The 24,471-nt window shown below is 51.0% G+C and overlaps 1 protein-coding gene across 1 annotated transcript; it reads left to right on the top strand.

Moving 5' to 3' along the window:
* Positions 1-249: 249 nt before the first annotated feature.
* LOC144729375 (caveolin-3-like) lies at positions 250-24,471 on the top strand. The gene is made up of 3 exons (XM_078609602.1): positions 250-397; positions 3,718-3,924; positions 22,673-24,471. The coding sequence occupies exons 1-3, from the start codon at positions 353-355 to the stop codon at positions 23,012-23,014; spliced, it is 594 nt and encodes a 197-aa protein (XP_078465728.1). The 5' UTR covers positions 250-352; the 3' UTR covers positions 23,015-24,471.

The following is a 24,471-nucleotide window of genomic DNA, read 5'->3' as shown; positions in this document are numbered from 1 at the left end:
CCACAACCACTGCTGGATTGCCAGATACATAATAATGCCAACATGGTTGACCGGTATAAAAAGCCATCCCATTTGTATCCGCATCAGACGGAACTTCCTCCGGTGCATCCGTGGAAAGTTGGCACCCACGCGCACAGCTTCAATCCACGCTCAGCCACCGCTCCCTTACTCCTCCTTGTGGCCTCTGACCCTTTTGGGCAAGAGAACGGGGAGGATGAGGGGTGGGGGGTGAAACGTGCGGTTCGCTGGAAGCCCGGCACAATTTTTAGACCTCGTCGCAGAGGGCGCTTCCCCTTGGCTCATTCATCCTGCGGTCAGCTCACCCTCTGCTCATCGTCGGCCAACTATCGTCATGTCCAAGGAGCGGGTATCGGAAGACGACGTGTTCGACACAGAGGTGTGACCGCGTTGGTGTTCATCGCCGCAACGATTGTGTTGAACGTAGCGGCAGGTTGTGTGTGAGAACGCGCGTGCACAGTGGAGGAACAAAAGTGTGTCCGACCATTCTTGGATGGGGGCCTTCTTCGTGGCACGCGGGCCATCGTGAGTTTGGATCGGTGATGGTTAGCACGGTAGTGGCATTCTTGATCTGTGTTTGTCTGTGTTACATGTACTCCAAGAAAGCATGCTTGCCACCTAACGTGGCAGCGTTGCTGAGCTGCGCATTTTTATTTCGAGCAGCGGAACATTTCACATTCCTACGGCGGAGCAACGTGTTTAAAGGATAGCCACAACTTAATTCTACAAAAGTGATGACAGAATAAATAAGAATCATTAAAGTTTAAAAGTACATTTTTGCACTGTTCATTTATATTCATGTAGATGCTTGGAGTTTCATGGAAGGGCAGGGTAAGCAACTTGGAGGTTGGGGAATAGCACGTGGAAAGAAAGTGCTGCTGATGTAATCAGGAAAGGTTGTGATGGGTGGGACGCGTGTGCAGGATGGTGGAGGAGGGCAGGTCAGTGAGACAGCCATGGGGAGTGGCACCCAGAGGTGAGCAGCCCAAGGGGAGGAGAATACCAAGACACTGATGGTGGGAGACTGTCTGGGAAGACGTTGAAGGTTATTCATCTGTACAACGACGACTGGATCTAGCGCATTTAAAGCAGCGTTGAAGTCCGGTGGCAATAGCGGCATTGGCCATCATTGCGTCTTGCCGACTGTGATATCGCATGTTGATGAAATCGAACAGCCTGTGGCCAAATCCACTCGGAATGCGTCCGACCTCGTCAGATGTCGGAAGCTAAGCATGTCGTAGCCTGGGTAGCGCTTGCATGCGTGACCCCCCCACACACACACACAAAGCATAACAGGTGCTATAGGCTGCTAATGCGCTACTACGTTGCCAGCAGAGGGCAGCGCCTTCATCAACCAGCACTGACCAGAGTGGTGAAGTATGGTTAAATAACACCCCCCCCCCACGAACCTGCACGGCGTGGGAAGAAAGTCATCATGCAGCAGTGAATAGATACAATGAGCTTGTACGTGTGCATGGACAAAAAAGGATGGAGCACACTTATTCGAGCACAGAGTTGCACGTTCGACTCCACGTGAACGATCGGAGTTGTGAACGCTTACAACAAAATAAGTATCGTTACATCAGCCGCAAATATTTCACAGCGTGTGGGGCGGTTGGTCGGTCAAGACGCACATGTGACGGTCAGATATGCGACGTTATACTCTACATACAGATACGCGTTCATACGTAAGCATGTGTGTTTGTGGACATGTCTTTGACAGAGACGCATACACGCACGCGGAAGACAACACCGCGCACACACACAGACAAAGATCCCCCGTGTAGCCTTAACAGACTGTTGGGGCAAGTGCTGTTAGCGAGCACACATGAAGGCCGACACGGCGCACGAGGGGTTGGGTGGCCAACACCACACAACACAGACACGTGTACACGCGCGCACACACACACACGTGCACACACAGAGCCGGAGCCTCAGGGACGCGCACAGTGGCGTGCCGGATGACATGAGACTAAGTTTGGCCCGAGAAGCAAAGCCAAGGGGAGGGTGGGGGGTGTGGTCGAGGCGAAGCGGCGTGCGAGCGCGCGTCTGTTTGGGGAGCGGTGGCGCAGTAGTTAGCGCACTCTCCTTCGTCAATGCGCACCACAGAGGCACGGACGACACACCGGCCCGACGAGCAAGTGAAGCTCATTTATTCCGCTCAATCGACCGTGCCGCTGGATGCTTGAAGACACAGAGAGAGAGAGAGGGGGGGTGTTCGAAGGATCCCTCTGCAGAAGTGGGTTGCTTGTGTTGTGTAGGAAAGAGACACGGGGAGAGCGAAACTCGCTCTCTCTCTCTCCTGTTTTTCTCTCGCTCACTCGATCTTCGACTATGCGTACGGTGCGACACAAGTTTAACATACATACTCTTAGGTTTGTTTCGGTAGAGTCACGTAAGTAAAAAATAAAATTAAAATTAATAAAAGTAAAATAAAAAATCACGACGTTTCGGAGGCAACACAAGCTTCCGTCTTCAGGTGGAACCGTCACAGCACGATTGCTGTATCAAGTAAAGAGGTATCTTTACTGAAGACGGAAGCATGTGTTGCCTCCGAAACGTCGAGATTTTTTATTTTACTTTTATTAATTTTAATTTTATTTTTTACCTACGTGACTTTACCGAAAAAACCTAAGAGTATGAATCCTGGCAGTCACGAAAGCTTCAAATCTAGAATTTACTATACATACATCTCTCCCGCTCTCGTCGCTCCTTACGCGACGCTCCCATGACCTCCGTGCATTTATCTCTGCAGTGCTCGTCTGCGCTCGCAAATTCTCTCGCTCTCGTTCACTCGCTCCCCCATTGCTTTTACCATCTCACTCTCTCTCTCTCTCTTTTGTTTTTTACGATCAGAGGAAACAAGAAGATGCTTGGTGTAGTCGGCACTTTGCTTCGTTCATCATTTCGGTTTTTTTAATGCTTTGCTTCATGTGCCCCCCCCCCCCTTTTTTAAATGAAAGATTTCACGCTCTCTCACTCCCTCCGCCCTGCCTCTCCCTCCCTCCTTCGCACAATCTCTCTCACTCTCACCGTCTCGTTCACTCGCACCGCCGATTAGCATGGTTGGGTACGCACGGTGCGAAATGAGTTCAATAACCATACATACACCCCCATCGATTTACCAATCCCTCTCTCCCTCTCCGCATCTCGCTCACTCGCTCCTGCTCCCTCCCTCTCTATCAACGCCGTTCAATCCCTCCACATTGCTCGTCCTCTCTCTCTCATGTTCACCTTCTGAAGCGCTCGCTCGTCGCCGTGGGGTGCGCGATGACCACCACAACCACCACCACGTGACTTTTCTTTCGTGTTGTGCGCGGTGCTTTTAGCGCCACAGCGCGTGGATTTGTAGCGTTTATTTTCATTAGGTTTGCTGGTGACTATGTATATCATATCGAAATCGCCTCCCGTGCTTTTGCTGCTGGCGGCAATAAAAGTTGTTTAAAAGTCAAAAGTCTCTCTCTCACTCTCTCCCCTGCTTTCCCTCCCTCCCTCCGACTCTCTCACCCTCCCTCCCTCCCACTCTCTCTTATCGTTCACTCACTCCCCATTGCCCCCCCACCCCTCCCCACATACGCACACCTCTCCCTCTCTCCCCCTCCCCCTCTCTCTCCCTCTAAGCGTCCCGCTTCAACCCTCTAAACCCCTCTCACTCGCACGCTACGTTTTGCTCGCCCCGTCAACTCCCGGCGTGCGCAGATCCTTCTCGACTCGGCGGCGAGGATCAACGATCGAAGGCGGAGCGCCGACGACGACTTCTACGGCAGCAAGCTCCGAGCCGACTCGCCCATGGAGCCCCTGACCCGGGAGGACGAGATGATGAAGAAGGGACCGCCGGACTTTCGTACCAAGGAGATCGACCTGGTCGACCGAGACCCCAAGCACATCAACGACGACGTGGTCAAGGTGAGGGCTCGAGGATGAGAGAGGTGGGGATGGGGGGGCCGGGTCTATATGGCGGGTGGAGGTGTGGGCAGGATGTGAACTTGAACTTTACAGGGGGTGCAGCGCTGGATTAACAGCACGGGTTTTTTTTTTCGGGAGGGGGGAGGGACCGTCAGATGTTTACCCCCCCCCCTCCCCCAGCAAAAAAAATATACTCAATAGTTAAATCGTGAAATTACTTAAAATAAATATATAGTTGGCACACAGCACCCATCTCGTCTTGATTGGTCCTGACGAGCAACTCGTGGCCGCACCGCGGAAAGGGGAGCAGAGTCATGGATGCAATGCGTGGGGGGGGGGAGAGAGAAGAGAAGGAATGGGACATATAGGAAGAGGATGGGAAAGGAGCGGAGATAGGGGAGCAGGGGGGTTGGAGAGATGAGGAGAGGGAGGAGAGGGAGGCTGCATCAGGCCCTCGACGCTGCTGCTGCTGCTGCCGCATGGAGGAGGAGGAGGAGGAGCGGCGTCTGTTTTCACAGCGGGCGGCGAGGAGAGCGGAGGGGTTCAGAGTGGGCGTGGCCACGCGGAAGCCACGTGGTGTACGGGAGGCTTGAGCTGATTTAGATGTATAGGTAGGATTATAGCAATGCAGGATACAATAATACAGTGTGTAATCGCTATGGATATGCGTACGCTAGTGGTAGTGCCTTGTGCCGATAATCCCTCCTACTCTAAGCCAGCCTAGCGAGCAGCGTTCCAAAAAATTTCGAGTGACAATTTAAGCCCTCTGTGTATACAGCATGGTAATGTTATGGCGCACAGTGCTGTAGCAGAGCTGCGAGATATCCCGTGGGTTAATTTGGCAATTAAAGCTGTAGCTTCGCTGTCTATTACCATCAGTTGTGTGTCGTAATTAAACTAGTTTTTCTGTCCGTTTAAATGTTTTCAATCGTATTCGGCTTCTTTATAATTCGTGCATCACGATTTAAACACTGGGAGTGAAATAACCCACGGTAAATAAGAACAATGTAAAAGTATAAATGACTAAGCTGTAAGAACACGTAGCATTCTCCCCCCCACCCCACCCCCCGGCACCTCTCCCCCCTTCTGCAAAAAAAAAATCTTGGCAGGACCCTCCTGAACGAAAGAGTCATGAGACTCAGTGAGGCTTACCTGGGCAAAGGAGCGCAATCGTCGCAATAGCAGTGGAGTGTTGAGCATCATCGGGCATGGGTGGTGGTCAAAACAATCAAGGGATGGAACTTAATATAATATAATCTATATATATGAAATGGAAATTTGTGAAGGTGTCTGGTCGAAATGTTTAGCATACTTCCCGACATGCAACAAACTTGAAATTTGGCATGTGGGTAGCTTCCAGACTGTACACAATGCAAAAAGTATAAAAATATACTTTTGTATTTTGGGGAGCGGGGGGGGGCGCAATAATGGATATATTTTGCACGGCAAGTCAGCGTTGACGTCGCATCTGTGATGTCACCCGCATGCGGCAGCGTGACGCAGTGTGCCTACTGACGTCACGCATACCCCCCCCCCCACCCTCCGCGTAGACCGTGTATTAATCCAAGACAAGAATCCAAGTCCCGGGCGAAGCCGGGTAGTAAAGCTAGTACCGTATATAGATGGTCCAGGGCAGGAAGAAGTGGTGGGAACTCGTGTCCCATGAGCAATTAAGAGGATTAACGAACTAACCGAATAGATAGAGGGACCCCCTCAAACTAAAACAGGCATCGACCTCCCCACCAGCACCAGCACCCCCTCCCCCACCACCAACCTTAACGACTGCTGCCCTGCCGCTGTGTACTGCAGAATGCTGCTGGTGCCCACCAAGAGTTGGGGCGTTCGCCGCGTCTCGCACGGCAGAACGTTCCAACCTGCGGTGTGCACCGATTTTGAAAAGTGCCCGCATCCGGTGCACAGCTCCCTTCGCTCTGCTCGTGGCCAGGCTCTGCTTTGTTCACCTTTGCTTTGACACCCGTCCCAAACGACCGGCCCTTAGACACATTATAATTGCCCCCAGGCGATGTAAACCCATGGATGTACTCGCAAGTTGCATCGATTGGTGCCGTACGGCGAACCCCGCCGACCCGAGTTGGATTCCCGCTCTCACGGCCACCAAGGCCAGTGGCAATTGTCTCTAACGAGTCCTGGGCCTCCCCTAGATTGACTCGGCCTCAAATGAGTCGCTGTTACGCACGGTGTGCACACATCAGCTGGTGAGAATAACTAATGGATTTTAGTTGCGTTATATTTTTGGAGAAAAAAATTATGACTGGCGGCAGAATGCACTTATTTTTTTAAATGTGCATTGACGAAAGTTGCGTTATATTTTTTGAGAAAAATATTATGACTGTCAGAATGCACTCATTTTTGAAAATGTGCATTGACAAAAGGCCATGTTCCGAAACGTCGCCTATTTGATATTGCTTTTCCCTTGAAGGGCCAGCGTGTTATTGACGGATATGCTGAGCTTGTTTGTTATTTGACTGATTATGTGCTACATTGTGCGTGGTAATTTTGATTTGATCTCCATATTTTCGGGTTAAATCAAAGGGATTTTCGGTTTATTGTCTTTCTTTAAATAAAAAAAGTACTGCAATCGAGCAGTGACAGTGTGAACCCGTCAAACCTGAGTTCAATTACAAGCGATGGCTAATATTAGTGGTGAGTGATCTGTGAACCAGTCCTGTATCCACACCTCACTAACCCGCACTGGCCAGGGTGATGAAGTATGGTCAACCAATGACCGACACAGTGTGGGGGAGGCCTTCATCCAGCAGTGGAGTTGATTGACAAAGGCCTGTTAAAAAGTATGAATATTCTTCTCAACGTCTTTATGCCGTCCCTACGTATTTCCAAACATTATTGATTGCCTTTTAATTCACATTATTAATAGGGACACAGTATTGGCCTACTTTAATTTTCACATGAGTTGTGTAATTAGTTAAGAGACTAGATATTCTGCTTTACATTTATTTACCTATGTTAGGGGCTACTCAACCAATCATCACTGCTTTAGGGTAGATAAAATCAACACCGGCCAGTGAGACCTCAACCACTTTATGCTAGCATTTTCAACACTGGCCATGTTGATGATAGACTGGGCACTACCATAGGAATGTGGAATTTCCACAACGGGCCTTAGGGCTAACGCTAGGAATGAGAGCCACCCAATTCAGAATCTTGATTTACACCGGAGGAATCCGATGAGCTATAAAGCTCTTTCTCACAGATGTCCAGTCGGGGTCGGGTCGTAAAGTTACAACAACAAACAGTACGAAAACACCATCGGTGTGCAAAGTATAGGAAAGGTATGCAAATCACTAAGAACAACTAAAAAAATGATCGATATATGCCTTAGATTCCATGAAGCTAGGCGGGGTTGGTGGCTCATATGAAAATGGAGCCCGTGGTAAACACCCCGAGACAAGCAGTGCACTGAAGTAGACACAGAAGATGGCACCGCAAGGAGGTTGCTGACAGGCTGTCTGTGCAGAAGATTTCAAAATGTCATCTCCTGGTCCACGTGGCTCTTCTCCGGGCACTCCAGTTTCCTCCGATGGGCAAGAGGAAAAACATGCATGGACATGTCTTTTTTAAACATACATGTACATCTTTTTTAAATGCCTAAATGCTTGGCATTAACTACTTCGGAAGTCAGTGAAATTGTCATCATCTATGGGCCACGATGTGACTTGAGAATCTATTATTTGTGCCTCATTGTGACGATTTTCTATCGTTCCTCGTTATTTTCTGCCTCGTTTGTACAGTTGTGTTCGCTCAATTTGACTAAATGTAACAATCGCACAACATCATCATCATGATCACCATCAGCCATGATCTATCCACTGCTGGACGAAGGGCTCACCAAGCTCCCGCTATCTACCTAGCAGCTCCTACAAACACGAGATGCAACAATCCACCTGCCAGCTCCTGGACACACGAGATTATTTCATTGCTCCATCTCCACGGTGGAAGTGCTCTCAGGTGCATTCCGTCCTTTGACTTCCGATCTGTCAATCGTCTCAACCTCCGGCCCCAACCTCCCTTTGGCACAATATCTACAAACCTTGAATAAAAGTTTACACAATCACCATCAACAACATCATCATCGTCATCACGAGGCGCGAACCGCTCGGGGCGTAGCTGTCTCCACGAGAGACCACCAGGAGGTCCCTACCATGCACTCGTTGCCACGCTGGGTGCAGGCCATAAGCCACAGTGGTGGTGATCAGCCAAGATCGCCCGTGGTTCATGCCAAACGTGGCCTACCCCGGAGTCGTCTCCAATCCCGTGGTGGGCCGTTGATAACCGCACAATTTGAATGCTTGCACAGCGACAGCCCCGAGTCGAGTTCAATCGACGAACCGATGCATCGTCAGGTACCTCTGCTAAACATCTCACAGCAGCAGCGGCAGCAGTAGCGGAGTCCTCGGTGCTTAATTTGTTTCGGGACGTCGCTGAAAAAAAACCAAATCATTTGCGCGTTTCACGTCGGCGCCATCCTTGTACGGCGCAAAAGCGCTCGCAAAACACCGCCACGTTCCACAGACGCCTCGAGTCGGCGGTAGTTTCGCAGCAGTGGCGGGAGGGGGCGATTTGCAGGTTAAATGTGTTTGTACAGTACAGTATTTTTGTTCGTGACGCCGCGGTGCACGCGTGGGCCGACTCTTTGCCGAATCCACGCCACGGCACAACTTCGACGTCGGGCCGCGCGCCCGTGCATTTTACGGGCGGTCGATCCTCCCCGCAGTATTAACCGGGGCGGCCGCCAGGCACCAACCTCGAGCGGCGAAGCTTCCGCGTCGAGCGGGGGCCTCACGCGCTCACTGCCGAACCCCCCCCCACCCCGTCTCGTACCCCCCCTCCCACCCCACGCACGGCGCGTGTGTATCCAGCCATCATCGGCTCCAAAAGCGGAGTCTAAAATAGGAAAATATGTGGGGGACGTGGGTGGTGGGGGGGGGGGGCGCGCGCGGGGGGGGGGGTGCGAGGGGGGTGTGGACGGGGGGGTCGGGGGGGTGTGGGCGGGGGGGAGGGGCAGGGGGGGGTGTGGGGGAGGGGGGGGGGCGCGGGGGGTGTGGGCGGGCGGGGTGAGTTATACAGGCACTCGTACATGCGGCCGGATCGGGTTACCGGGTCCGGCCGCGTGCACGCGTGGGGTGCCTGGCTGTGTCCCATGGTGGCCTTCACTGTCGAGGCAGCCTCGCCGAGATTGGCCCCCTCGCCTGCCCAGGGCGCCTGCGGCCCGTTGCCTGCGTGGCTGGATCGGTGGATTTGAAAAGGATAGATATATTATATATAATATATGATATATGCATTTGAGGTGTGTTCCCAATTCCCAGGTTAATTCACGATATCCTTAAAATTTGGCATGGATATACCTATATAAAATAAATTTCATTTAGAGTATTAAAAATGTAATTTATTACATTTGTATATATACGTGCTCAGTATCAATTGAATCTCTGCCCAGAAGCACATGTGTTTTTTTATTATGAGATATACTGTATATATATCCAATATGTATGCATATAGGGATGTGTCCTCAATTCCCAGGTTAATTCACGATATCCTGAAAATCTGGCCTGGATAATATCCGGAATTTAGGATGATCACTAATTTTTGTTTGGCTCATCTGAAATCGCGACATCAGAGGAAATTATGTTGTTGACATTGCGTCGCTGCTGCACTTTTCCCGCCAAAAGTATTGACACATTGCATCGGGTAATGTCACTTTTATTAAATTGTTACATAATATAAATTATCCGAAATAATATTAAAAAAATTCATCCGAAGCACATCTTTCGTATGGATGAAATAGAGTTGTGTTTCTTAAACTCAGCTGCTGAGCACAGGGTCCAAAAGGCCGACAACGTCAAACAGTCAGCAACAAACAGCACTATCGAAGCTGTGATAGATACGAGTGCACCGCGTTTCTTTAATCGAGCAACGTTTGACGAATAGAGCTATTGAAAATTTAAGAACATTAACCGTTTAATTGTGTGGGTGGCTCTGCTGCTTCATAATGGCCATGTTGCAGAGGTCGCAACCGGGTACCCGATACCCGTACCCTACCCGATACCCGGCTACCCGTACCCGGCCGGGTACGGGTATGGGTAGCCGTTTGCGACCCTGGTGCGGCCAGGTACGGGTAGGCCGTGAGTCACTGGTGAGTAACCGTTTGTCACTCATTTCGGGTAGGGTACGGGTACGGGTAGGATACGGCTACCTGTACCCGGCCGGGTACGGGTACGGGTACCCATTTGCGACCCTGGTGCGGCCGGGTACAGGTACGGGTAAGGAATCAAAACCCGTTTGCGACCTCTGCCATGTTGGAGACCTGAACCGGCAACTGCTGAGAGCCTAGGTTTGACTCCAGGGATAAGCAGGAGGTGATTACACGGGTTTCCCAATGACTGCGCAAACAACAACAACAACAACAACAACAAATCATCATATTAAATGTAGCTGTCACTTAAAACAGCATAATTACTGCAAACCCTGAAAGGCCCGAAACAAATAGGTCCGTGAGACAATTCTCCACGTGCACACTTGACAAGAAAGCGATCGCTTTGCAGCGTTGCTTTGGCGCGGCTTAATCGAAGTGGCCTTTAAGATGTGCACGTCATCGTCGGGAGCGCGTCAGCCGTATGCTATAGGCTCGGGACTGCTGGCGACGGCGCCGCGTGTTTTGTTATGTATAGGCAGTAACCACGGATCGGTTTCCACACGGACCACGACTTATTTTTTCTTTAGCGGTCCTCGTCCTCCGCGCCCTGTATAAGTATGGGCAGCATCGGGAGAGCTTCCTGCCAGCCACGCAAAACCCTAAAATACAACTGCGCAAAACGGGGTGGTGGGAGGTAGGCACAGACGTGCCCCCCCCACCGCCCCTCCCCGGCCCCCCCGCCCCCACCACCAGCCCCCCCCCAAGCCCCTCCCCCCGGCGCCCCCATGCCCCCCCCGATTCTTAAGATCCGGCCGCGTGGCTCGGCAACAGAGCGAGCGGCTCGCCATCGGAAGGGTGGAGGTTCGATTCCCTCCGCTGGCTCGGAGCTGTGAAGATGAGACGAGGTGATGTGAGCACCTCCTTCGATGCTCGGTTTGACCTTTGACCTGACGGTGTTGCCGTCTGTTGAGGTCCGCGGGTCGGCTCCGCTACGAAACGAAAGCCTCGAAGCCACCGGTGCAGCATCAGTTACACCACTAACAATCGTGCATACAGCGCCTTGTCCATCCAGTGCTAGGTGAATTGAGTGGGTAGGTGAGCAGATGTTTAGGTGAGTCCGTGAATGAGTGGGTAGGTGAGTGGTTATAGAGGAGTCGGTGAGTGAGTAGGTGAATTGAGTGGGTATGTGAGTAGGTGAGTGAGAAGATGAACGAGTGGGTAGATGAGTAGGTGATTGAGTAGATAGGTGAGTGACTGGGGAGGTGAGTGGGTCGGTGATTTACTGGGTAGGTCAGCAGGTAGGTGAGTGAAGTGGGTGAGTAGGTAAACTAAAGCCACGGCCAGTTTACAGAGAATCCCTCAATATTTACCGCTTGCTCAACGGAGTTGAACAACGTGTGACAGTCACTCCTTTTCCTTCACCCGCACCTCCGATCTCCTTCCCCGGCACCGTCGATTAGCACGGCTGGCTACGTACGGTGCGAAAAAAAAATCAACATTCATACACAGAGACATAGCGTAGAGGCATAGATAAACAGAGTTGAGTGAGTTTCTCAGCTGGTGGCTTTAACACTTCGAGTAACAAATTGGGAGGAGGGAGTGGTCCCGAAAAACTGAAATTTCGCCAAACCAGTTGCATACTGAGTGGCCCTCCTAATCACCACCACGCTGGCCACTAAGCTGTCCAGGGCAAAGCTCCGTCGAAATCCGCTGGGCTGGGAGGTGGTCAGTAGATGGCAGTACAGCAAGTGGGTTTGTGATCCTATCCGCGCTCATCCTCACGTGTTATCTCCCTCTTATCTGTGAGTTTTTCTCTGGGTAAGCCGCAGTCCTCCAATGAAGCGATACCCCTCTATGTAGCTTCACCCTCTTGGGAAAATAGAAAATATTGAGACTCGGTGAGGCTTTTAGGGATAAATGCGAATTCAAGCCCGACGGAGCCTGGAGAGCTGGATGGAGCTCAACATAACTCGCAAACAAACACCTTGAGAAAGTTCTAGATTTGAACCTTGAGAAAGGCCAAACGCAGAAGACCCCTGGGTTTGATCTTCCACGAAGATCATGGTCCACCCTAAAGCGCATCCACTGCACAAACCATGACAGATGCAGATACCTGATGCACAAATAGAAAACTAAAAACTCTCCAGGGTGCGACTGTGGGTCGTCCAGAAGAGACCGTACCGCATATAATGACGCAATTCCCGATCCACAAACTCGAAGGAGACATCGCAGCGATATACTCTGCTGCTCCTGACGCGGTTATCTGGCTTGACCACCTGAATGTGAAATTGTAGTCGTTACTCTGCATCTACATGAGCCATACGAAATAAGAGTTGGGCGAAGTAAGTTACGTCATTATCATTACCACCATAACACTTCTCATCAGCAGCGGCATTATCATTACCGTCATCATTAGGTCACCCTTGACATCAATATAATTCTCATTATTACATCTTTTCACTGTAATCATCATCACAACTCATATAAACTTTCCCAATTCATGAAAGGCATTTACGTTTTTCCACTGTGCTGCTTGTTGCTGGACGCTTGGAATGTTGGGCCTTCTGGGTTTGTGCTGAGCCACTGTGATTGAATAACATCATCATCAATCCATGTGTCTCTTGGTCCTGCAAGAATAGGGTGCCGCAGTGGCGAGATGTTAACTACCTCACTTGGTATGCAGGAGGTCGTGGGTTCGATCCCGACCCTATAGCCTGTATACTTGGAGTTCGCATGTTCTCCCCGTGGTCGCGTGGATTGTTCTCCGGGTCCTCCGGTGTATTCCTCCACATTTTAGAAACATGCGTTTAGAGCATCTGCCAGCTGTAAATGGCCACGCGATAAGCCACTTAGTTGAGCTATCATTTGGTGGTCCAGATGGCTTCTGAAAAAGAGATAAACATCTCATTGGGCCTTACCTGGGAAAAATATAATAAAAATATAATAGAATGCGTCGTGAGATTTGTACGTACGGTCAGATTCTCCCGTCAGCTAAACGGCCGAAATCCAATCCGTGGCTGCACGTTGAAAGCATCTCTCTGTCATAGGCCAGCGTTCAAGCGATCATTGCCAGCCCCAAAATATGTAACAGCCAGTGTCACGGCAAAGCAGTCCCTGGGGCCACGGCGTGAAGCCGTGAATAGAGCGAGTAGAATAGATTCCGGGCCACCTGTCAGCGTGGCCTCCTGTGTTGAGATGGAACGCACCACGGTTCATCATCGTCGTTATCATCATCGTCATCGTCGTTATCATCATCATCGTCATCATGATCGTCATCATCATGATCGTCATTATCGTCATCCTCATCATCATTGTCATCATAATCATGATCGTCATCATCATCATCCTCATCATCATTGTCATCATCGTCATGATCGTCATCATCATGATCGTCATGATCATCGTCATCTTCATCATCATCGTCATCATCATCGTCATCATCATCATCATCGCCATCATCATTGTCAGCCTCATCATCATCGCCATCTTCATCATCATCGTCATCATCATCATCGTCGTTGTCCTCGTCCACTCATCCATGCTGTGTTCCACCACCACCATCACATTGCAGGTCACAATGCTGCTCTGGCTGCTTCTTCTTTCGCACTGCTTCCACTTTTGAATTCCCTCCTCGCGTCCTCGTCTCTATTTCCCAAGTTCTCACCATTTTATAACAATTATCTCGCTCAAATTAAGTACGCGTTAACTCTCGTCTATTACAAGTGTAACAGTGCTGTTCTTGGCTGGCTATTGACGTTTTGGGACTCATGACCCTGTGCTCAATAACTATCATACTTCATACTGTAAATATATAAAACTCATTATTGTTAGCTGTCATCACGATCATCACCTTAATGATTGTGAACATCATCGTCATCATTAGTTTCATGATCATGGAGGTTTTTTTTTAAAATCATAGTTATTGTCAACAACATCATCACGACCATTGTCAATCATCATCAAGAGCCATGATGTATCCACTGCTGGATGAAGGCCTCTCCAAGCCGTCACCAACTCTCACGGCCATGCGATGCAATGATCCACATGGCTCCTGCACACGAGCCGATTTCATCGCTCCATCTCCACGGTGGAAGTACAATGGGGTCATCCCTCCTTTGCTGCCACTCAGTCACTAGTCTTAACCACTGGCCATCATCAGCGTAACAATGAAGCCGGTGTACGTAGAATTTAATTAAAGCTGTCTCTTTGTTCCTTTGAGGATTGGACAGGAATTCAGTCCGTCGTTATTTTGTCCCGAAGCCAGCAGTGGAAATTCCACATTGCTATGGCGAGACACAATTCATCCTGGTCATACCCCCCCCCCCCCAACTACCCTGCCCCCCTACCGCGTCACAAGCTACAGCTGTGTGCCCGAAGCGCTTTATTTAGCCCTGGCAAAGTTTACATAATGTTTAAATAATGGAAGAGGTGACAGGGTGGCTCAGGGGTCAGAGAGCCTGGGTTCGTATCCGGGTTTCAGCTTCTGCCTGTGTGAAGTTAATCATAGCTCAGAGCTGGCTCGAGGAAAGCACGTCTCGGAGCCAGCTCGAGATAGACATGGCTTGGATCCAGCTCGAGTTAGACATGGCTTGGAGCCAGCTCCAGTTAGACATGGCTTGGAGCCAGCTCCAGTTAGACATGGCTTGGAGCCAGCTCGAGTTAGACATGGCTTGGAGCCAGCTCCAGTTAGACATGGCTTGGAGCCAGCTCCAGTTAGACATGGCTTGGAGCCAGCTCGAGGTAGACATGGCTCGGAGCCAGCTCGAGTTAGTCATGGCTTGGAGCCAGCTCGAGTTAGACATGGCTTGGAGCCAGCTCGAGGTAGACATGGCTCGGAGCCAGCTCGAGTTAGTCATGGCTTGGAGCCAGCTCCAGTTAGACATGGCTTGGAGCCAGCTCCAGTTAGACATGGCTTGGAGCCAGCTCCAGTTAGACATGGCTTGGAGCCAGCTCGAGGTAGACATGGCTCGGAGCCAGCTCGAGTTAGTCATGGCTTGGAGCCAGCTCGAGTTAGACATGGCTTGGAGCCAGCTCGAGGTAGACATGGCTCGGAGCCAGCTCGAGTTAGTCATGGCTTGGAGCCAGCTCCAGTTAGACATGGCTTGGAGCCAGCTCGAGGTAGACATGGCTCGGAGCCAGCTCGAGTTAGACATGGCTCGGAGCCAGCTCGAGTTAGACATGGCTTGGAGCCAGCTCGAGGTAGACATGGCTCGGAGCCAGCTCGAGTTAGTCATGGCTTGGAGCCAGCTCGAGTTAGACATGGCTTGGAGCCAGCTCGAGTTAGACATGGCTTGGAGCCAGCTCGAGGTAGACATGGCTTGGAGCCAGCTCGAGGTAGACATGGCTCGGAGCCAGCTCGAGTTAGACATGGCTTGGAGCCAGCTCGAGTTAGACATGGCTTGGAGCCAGCTCGAGTTAGTCATGGCTTGGAGCCAGCTCGAGTTAGACATGGCTTGGAGCCAGCTCCAGTTAGACATGGCTTGGAGCCAGCTCCAGTTAGACATGGCTTGGAGCCAGCTCGAGGTAGACATGGCTCGGAGCCAGCTCCAGTTAGACATGGCTTGGATCCAGCTCGAGTTAGACATGGCTTGGAGCCAGCTCGAGTTAGACATGGCTTGGAGCCAGCTCGAGTTAGACATGGCATGGAGCCAGCTCCAGTTAGACATGGCTTGGATCCAGCTCGAGTTAGACATGGCTTGGAGCCAGCTCGAGCTAGTCATGGCTTGGAGCCAGCTCGAGTTAGACATGGCTCGGAGCCAGCTCGAGTTAGACATGGCTTGGAGCCAGCTCGAGGTAGACATGGCTCGGAGCCAGCTCGAGTTAGACATGGCTCAGAGCCAGCTCAAGTTAGACATGGCTCGGAGCCAGCTCGAGTTAGACATGGCTTGGAGCCAGCTCGAGTTAGACATGGCTCGGAGCCAGCTCGAGTTAGACATGGCTTGGAGCCAGCTCGAGTTAGACATGGCTCAGAGCCAGCTCGAGTTAGACATGGCTTGGAGCCAGCTCGAGTTAGTCATGGCTTGGAGCCAGCTCGAGTTAGACATGGCTCGGAGCCAGCTCAAGTTAGACATGGCTCGGAGCCAGCTCGAGTTAGACATGGCTTGGAGCCAGCTCGAGTTAGACATGGCTCAGAGCCAGCTCGAGTTAGACATGGCTTGGAGCCAGCTCGAGTTAGACATGGCTTGGAGCCAGCTCGAGTTAGACATGGCTTGGAGCCAGCTCGAGTTAGACATGGCTCGGAGCCAGCTCGAGTTAGACATGGCTTGGGGCCAGCTCGAGTTAGACATGGCTCGGAGCCAGCTCGAGTTAGACATGGCTTGGAGCCAGCTCGAGTTAGACATGGCTCGGAGCCAGCTCGAGTTAGACATGGCTTGGAGCCAGCTCGAGTTAGACATGGCTCGGAGCCAGCTCGAGTTAGACATGGCTTGGAGCCAGCTCGAGTTAGTCATGGCTTGGAGCCAGCTCGAGTTAGACATGGCTTGGAGCCAGCTCGAGTTAGACATGGCTTGGAGCCAGCTCGAGGTAGACATGGCTTGGAGCCAGCTCGAGGTAGACATGGCTTGGAGCCAGCTCGAGTTAGACATGGCTTGGAGCCAGCTCGAGTTAGACATGGCTCGGAGCCAGCTCGAGTTAGACATGGCTTGGAGCCAGCTCGAGGTAGACATGGCTCGGAGCCAGCTCGAGTTAGACATGGCTTGGAGCCAGCTCGAGTTAGACATGGCTCGGAGCCAGCTCGAGTTAGACATGGCTCGGAGCCAGCTCGAGGTAGACATGGCTCGGAGCCAGCTCGAGTTAGTCATGGCTTGGAGCCAGCTCGAGTTAGACATGGCTTGGAGCCAGCTCGAGTTAGACATGGCTTGGAGCCAGCTCGAGTTAGACATGGCTTGGAGCCAGCTCGAGGTAGACATGGCTCGGAGCCAGCTCGAGTTAGACATGGCTTGGAGCCAGCTCGAGGTAGACATGGCTTGGAGCCAGCTCGAGTTAGTCATGGCTTGGAGCCAGCTCGAGGTAGACATGGCTTGGAGCCAGCTCGAGTTAGACATGGCTTGGAGCCAGCTCGAGTTAGACATGGCTTGGAGCCAGCTCGAGTTAGACATGGCTTGGAGCCAGCTCGAGGTAGACATGGCTCGGAGCCAGCTCGAGTTAGACATGGCTTGGAGCCAGCTCGAGGTAAACATGGCTTGGAGCCAGCTCGAGTTAAACATGGCTTGGAGCCAGCTCGAGTTAGACATGGCTCGGAGCCAGCTCGAGTTAGACATGGCTTGGAGCCAGCTCGAGGTAGACATGGCTTGGAGCCAGCTCGAGTTAGACATGGCTCAGAGCCAGCTCGAGTTAGACATGGCTCGGAGCCAGCTCGAGTTAGACATGGCTCGGAGCCAGCTCGAGTTAGACATGGCTCAGAGCCAGCTCGAGTTAGACATGGCTCAGAGCCAGCTCGAGTTAGACATGGCTCAGAGCCAGCTCCAGTTAGACATGGCTCGGAGCCAGCTCCAGTTAGACATGGCTTGGAGCCAGCTCGAGTTAGACATGGCTCAGAGCCAGCTCCAGTTAGACATGGCTTGGAGCCAGCTCGAGTTAGACATGGCTCGGAGCCAGCTCCAGTTAGACATGGCTCGGAGCCAGCTCCAGTTAGACATGGCTTGGAGCCAGCTCGAGTTAGACATGGCTCAGAGCCAGCTCCAGTTAGACATGGCTTGGAGCCAGCTCGAGTTAGACATGGCTCGGAGCCAGCTCCAGTTAGACATGGCTCAGAGCCAGCTCCAGTTAGACATGGCTCGGAGCCAGCTCCAGTTAGACATGGCTTGGAGCCAGCTCGAGTTAGACATGGCTCAGAGCCAACTAACTTGAGCCAGGACCAAGCCTGAGCCGAGCTGTAACTGAGGATAACGGTGGGGGGGGGGGGCGGCGGCGTGGGGGGCTTCACGTTGTAACAATGAGAGATGAGGGTGGTGAGGTGGGGGCGTGGGGGTGCAGCGGGGCGGGTGGATTAAGTTTTACAACCGCGGGGTCGGGGCAGGGCGAGGCTGCGGTCCGCGCGTGCGTGAGCGCCGAGCCCATGGCCCGCTGGGGGTCGTGGCACTGTGCATGATCATCATCGTCCACAGTCACAGGAACATGCGTTACCCTTTCTGGCAATAAAACAGGCGCTGAGAATGCTCGAACGCCAAATGGGCACACACTTGCGAGGCATTCACCGCACGTGCCCGTGGCAAAAACGTGCGAACAAACATGCGCCGATAATATCTGCGTTGTATTTTAAAACTGATGCCTTGCAAGTAGTTATCTATTTTGTGCTTGATCATCTTAAACGCCTGTTATGGTGACGCCGATTCTTATCCTATCATCGTTTTGATGCTGGCAAAAAGGCCCCGTAGATACAGTATAACTCTTCAATCCGAGCTATTCATACTTTGATACTTGCATTGCGTTTGCAGTGTTCGCCTTTGGCATTTTCTGTTGTAACACTGGTCAGGCAATGCCATAAAGAAGGCTGTCTCTGGTGTAGGCAAATCAGTTTCAAAGACAATGCCCATATATTATATCAGAGCATGTTTTGTTTACATGTTTTGTCACAAGCATGTATGATTAATGCAGGCGTGATGCCTTGCGATCAGTGTCTGTTTGATGTTTGAACATCTTAACATCTCCTGCTTAATTGCCAGAGAGGGTGAAGCCTATTCTTATTGTTTCCTCGTTTTGATACTGGGAAAAACGTCCCCTAGATATCCAGGCATCCATGTACTACAGCACCCATCATGTATAAATATTTGTAGCTGTGGACATATATATATACAACTATATGTGTAACAATAGCAACAACAAAAACTCAACACGTTCATTAATAACACATTGTAGCCTTAAAAGAAGAAAATATATTTGGCGACGTTTCAGACAATGTACCTTCTTCAAAGTTCATTTTTTTATATAAATCACGTGCGATGGACAGTGTTGTTTGTGCTCTGAAGAAGGGCCATTGCCCGAAACGTCGATGATTATATATGTTCCCTTTGAAGGAAACGCGCTGTGTTGTTATTGACGAATGTGTTGGGTTGTTCATTGTGCTTGTGCACCACTGCCAATGCAGCAGCATCATCACATTATTCATATCAAGTGTGTGGTGGTGCTGAATATCATCATCATCCCTCCAGGATTGATAAAATATCGTACCGCTTTGACGATAATAAAATCAGCCTCTAAACTGCGCCAGATCTCCTCGGGTTCCAGAAGCTCAGCAGCGTTGAGCCTGGTTAGTGTTTGCATGGGAGACTGCCAAGGAACGCAAGATGTTTCATAGACTTGGGCTGAGAGGTGGCCAGGTAATAGCAGCACAGCAATGGATTATTGAATCTATCTGTGCAGAGCTCAAAGAGCTGTCCGTGAGCGTTGGCCACACCACCTCCATCGTTCGTCGTTCCGGCCTTCATAAGTTCTCGCCAACAGCACTTGCCCCAAAAGTCTGTGAAGGCTGGACGGGGGTTGGCAGCGGTAATGCGCTACAAACCCGGTGATCCGTGCTCGATTCCCGCTCAGAGGCACCAACACCAGTGACGATTATCTGAACCGGTTCTGGGCCTCATCTAGGTGAACTCAGCCTCAAATGCGTACCTAGTGCGGTGTGTAAACATTGCCACTGGGTAGGCAAAGTCGGTGGGGGCGTGGTGTTGGCCGTGCCGCCCTCTCGTTTGCCGTGCTGGATTTTATACGGTAAACCCCTCTCTGTCCGCGAGGGTTACATTCTTGGAAACACTCACGAATGCCGAATTCGCGAATGCGGAAACCTTGCTCCAATGGGGCAACAAATTGGCGTGGCGCTGGCCACCCACCCCCTCGTGTAATGTGTCCCCGACCTTCATAGGTTGCTACTCGCTAACAGCACTTGCCCCAAAACTCTGCCGAGCCTATAGTGGGGGGATCTTTGTCTTTGTGGGCGGCAGCACGGGTGCAGAAATAGGCGCAGGGTGTGTGGGAGGCAGTCTGCATTCTGGCACACGCGCATGTGCGCGCGCGTGCGTGCGCGTGTGTGCGAATCGGGTGTGGGTAGTTCCTCCTCTGCTCGCTTGCTATCATTAGACAAGCGACTTTTTTTAAGAATGCTGTCCGTTCATACCTCACAGCCCTTAAACGGGCCCTCTTCGATTAATTACATCGACCCAGCCACCTCCTCGCGTGATTTACCGCGGCAACGGTCAAGCGGTTCTCAGCCGGGCGCCTGGATGGTGCGGTGGTCAAAAAAAAAAAACGACTCGTGCCTCACAGTGAGAAAGTCCCGGGTTCGGTTCCCGACTCGGGTGCCTCCTTTCCGCGTACGTTTTTGTATGTTCCTGGAAGGGGTGGGGGTGGGGGTGGGGGGGTCCTCCGTGTTCTCTGGTTCATATAAATGGTATCGGCCAAAAACATATCCCGATGCTGAAACAAACGGCATGCCAATTACTCAATTGGGATCACGCACAGCAACGTTGCTCCCTGCTGTGTACATTTGGCAGGTCCCTCCTGACAAAGAGACATGAGATCATCCAGCGACGCTTTCCTGAGTAAACAAGCATAGTAGTTTACACTATGAAATCTCTTTTACCAGTGGCAAAATATAATAGTAGGTTTTTACCCTTTTAACTGGTACAAAACTGACACCTACTTTGACTACTTGTGTTGTGGTCATTGCAAACATGATGCCTTGAATAAAGGTGTCAGTTTTGTACCAGTTAAAAGGGTAAAAACCTACTATTATTACTATTAAGCATAGTAGTATCTTCTTGGTTCTTTCGGTAAAGTCACGTAGAATGGAAATAATAAAATAATACAAATTAAACATAATAAAATAATTCTCACGACGTTTCGGCCACAACGCAAGCAGCCGTCCTCAGGTCTGTCGAGAAGACAGAGAGTCATTCAGACTCTGTCTTCTCGACAGACCTGTTCTTCACCTGAGGACGGCTGCTTGCGTTGTGGCCGAAACGTCGTGAGAATTATTTTATGTTTTATTTTTATTATTTTATTATTTCCATTCTACGTGACTTTACCGAAAGAACCAAGAAGATGAATCCCTGCAGTCACGAAAGCTTTAAATCGAAGCATAGTAGTAGTAGTAATAATTAATACAAACCACGCTTGCACCAGTGGCGTAGCGTGCTTGGCATCGGCACTGGTACAGCTGCACTGCCTGTACGCTCGACAGCTGCACCACCAGCTCCTCTGTTAGCCTACGGGCCCTATGTTAGCCTACCGGCTCTATTGGGCTTTAATGCGAGTTCATGGGTTCATGAAATGATATGCGTCTATACGTTACGTGAGTCTATGGCCCTCCGATTAAATCTGTCTATATGTGAGTCTATGGGCCTCCGTGTGAATCTGTGGGTCTATGCATGAGTCTATGGGCCTCCGTGTAATTTTGAAGGTCTATATGTAAGTCTATGGGCCTCCGTGTAAATATGTGGGTCTATGGGCCTCCGTGTAAATCTGTGGGTTTATATGTAAGTCTATGGGCCTCCGTGTAAATCTGTGGGTCTATATCTGAGTCTATGGGCCTGCGTTGATGTGGGTCTATATGCGTGTCTATGGGCCCCCGTGTAAATATGTGGGTCTATATGTAAGTCTATGGGCCTGCGCTGATGTGGGTCTATATGCGAGTCTATGGGCCCCCGTGTAAATCTGTGGGTCTATATGTAAGTCTATGGGCCTCCGTGTAAATCTGTGGGTCTATGGGCCTCCGTGTAAATCTGGGGGTCTATATGTGAGTCTATGGGCCTGCGTTGATGTGGGTCTATATGCGAGTCTATGGGCTTCTGTGTAAGAATGTGGGTTTATACGTGAGTCTATGGGCCTCTATGGAAGTACGCAAGTCTTTGGGTCACAGTGGCGTAGCGTGGTTGGCATCGGCCCTGTTGCAAGAGTTTCAATGCCCCCCCCCACCCCTGTTCAACTTCTTCGTAGCACGGTCCCAGTGCACGTCTCCAGTGCAGTTACACCGGTAGCTATGACATTGGCTTGCAGCGTCAATCCTTGCCTCATTGGTCGTGTTTTATCAGCACAAGTGTTGCAATGTTTCTCCTTGCACCACATGTATTTTTTCCCACCCCAAGTTAATTTTATTTGTGCTATTAGCGCCTCGTCAATGTGTCCGTACATGCATCTACTCTACACCCATTAATTCGTCTTCCTGTCAATCTGATGGTCCATCTTTCTATTCACCTCTCTGTTCATTTGTCAACCCGTACGTTAATTGTCCTCTTTGTACATGTGTTTCATTCATCTATTAAACGAGCTCTCTGTCCATCAATTCATTCATTTGTCCGACTGTTCACATATCTATGAATCTGTCCGTTTGTCCATTCATCGTTCTATCTGCTCCTTCCTCTGTCTATCCCTCTATACACCCATCCGTTCAGCTCTTCATCTGCTTCTCCATCCATCCATATGCATAATTTAACCCACCCAGTCGTCCACACCTCCAGTCATCTGCCTGCCTGCACGTTTGTCCATCTGTCCATACGTGACGCACACCGACCTACCCACCCACCCGCGTATCCATTCACACCGACCCGGGCTCCTCCCGTCGTGTCTGCCCCGTCCACCCCACAGGTGGAGTTCGAGGACGTGATCGCCGAGCCCGAGGGCGCCTACAGCTTCGACGGCGTGTGGAAGACCAGCTTCACCACCTTCACCGTCACCAAGTACTGGTGCTACCGCCTGCTGTCGGGGCTGTGCGGCGTCCCACTGGCACTCATCTGGGGCTTCTACTTCGCGTGCCTCACCTTCTGCCACATCTGGGCCGTGGTGCCGTGCGTCAAGAGCTACCTGATCGAGATCCAGTGCGCGTCGCGCATCTACGCGCTCTGCGTGCACACCTTCTGCGACCCGCTCTTCGAGGCCATGGGAAAGGCGTTCGCCACCGTCAAGGTGGCGCTGCGCAAAGAAGTGTGACGGGCCCGTGGCGGCGTCGGCAGTGGTGGCGGCGGTGGTGGCACGATGGGGGCCTCGGCCGCCGGTTTTCACGAAACGCCGAGAGGCTTCATTTCGTGTGGGGTTGCCACCCGTGAGTAAATTAGTATCTTCCTCCTCACTTCAATCTCCCCGTGGTCCGTGCGACCGTCCGTGTACATCCTCTGTTCGTGCTCTTCCTTCATCCGATTCCACGATTCATATCATCATCATCAGCCATGCTCTATCCCCTTCTGGATGAAGCACGCCCCCCCCCCGCCCCGCCCTTTCCCCCACCCGAGACCTCACCATCTTTCGCTATTCATAAAAACACGCGTGGCTCCCGCACACGAGCTCCTTTAATCGCTCCGTCTCTCTCTCTGCGGTGGATGTCCTGTGAGATGCGTTCCGTTCCTCAACCGCCACCCCCGTCACTATTCTCGACCGTCGGCCACCGTCACCTTCTAGCGACGTGCGCTGCCAAAGCCATGCTCGCTTTTTATGAGCGGTTGCAGAGGCCCACGCCGCAGCGTAACCGTTAGGGCCCTGTACGTATTATGAAGCCGACGACCCGGGTTTGTTTGCCAGCCACTGGTAACATTGGTGGCGAGCGATGTATCTGACCCTGGTTCTCGCCACCTGCCAACTTCAGGAACCCACACTGACCCAGCGTGCTGAAGTATGGTCAACCAATCCTAATGACTGACACACCGTGGTTAGGCCTCTATGCAGCAGTCGATTAACAAAGGGCTGTAAATTATGACTCAATTATTAATAAATTTTTGCGAACATTTAGACGAAAATGTATACTTGCAAACATTAAGTCTGGCTCCACGTATATTTTTTTGAAGAAATTAAAATTTACGCGTGATTACAAACTATGGGCCATCTCTGTTCATAAAATTCAAAACGATGGCCGAATTACAGCATATTTATACAGAACATATACATATATGCGCTTGTAGGCAGAAGATCACGGAGTAAAAAATGGACCGCGATGATTTACTCATTAACTTATTGCATTGTCGTGTTCTTTTACTCTCTCAAACATTATCGCATCGATCGTGTAACCCTTTTACGGTCTCTCACGAAATGTTTTAATTGACGTAAAGTCCTCCGAGGTTGTTTCTCTCTCTCTCTCTCTTCGTGTTGCAGCAGAGTTTATGAACCAAGTTCTCTTCTTTGTTGATGACAGTTCCCATTGGTGCTCTTGCCGGGGTCTGTAAACGTGCCGACTGCTCGTCAGCTGATAGCGCTCCCCAGCAAACATGGAACCACATGCGAACGTTGGCACAACGTTGGTTCCAACCAGGTGCCAACGTAAGCGCAACTGGCATGTAGTTTGAACCATTGGACCAACATTGACCCACGTTGGCCCGACGTTGCTATGTTTTCTGGGTCCTCGCTGCAGACAGCATTCAGCGGTGCTTTTACGAAATAAACTATCCGATTAAAAGTTT

Source organism: Lampetra planeri, chromosome 32 (assembly GCF_965212315.1).
Source record: "Lampetra planeri chromosome 32, kcLamPlan1.2.h2, whole genome shotgun sequence".
Taxonomy (NCBI): Eukaryota; Metazoa; Chordata; class Hyperoartia; order Petromyzontiformes; family Petromyzontidae; genus Lampetra; species Lampetra planeri.
Note: the sequence above shows the minus strand (reverse complement) of the source record. Positions and strands in the feature narration are given on the sequence as shown.

Excerpts from the sequence above, each read along its gene's own strand:
- LOC144729375 (XM_078609602.1), top strand. The coding sequence starts at position 353 with ATGTCCAAGGAGCGGGTATCGGAAGACGACGTGTTCGACACAGAG. Across the intron at positions 398-3,717 it reads ACGACGTGTTCGACACAGAG|ATCCTTCTCGACTCGGCGGC; the intron begins GTGTGACCGCGT and ends CGGCGTGCGCAG. Across the intron at positions 3,925-22,672 it reads TCAACGACGACGTGGTCAAG|GTGGAGTTCGAGGACGTGAT; the intron begins GTGAGGGCTCGA and ends TCCACCCCACAG.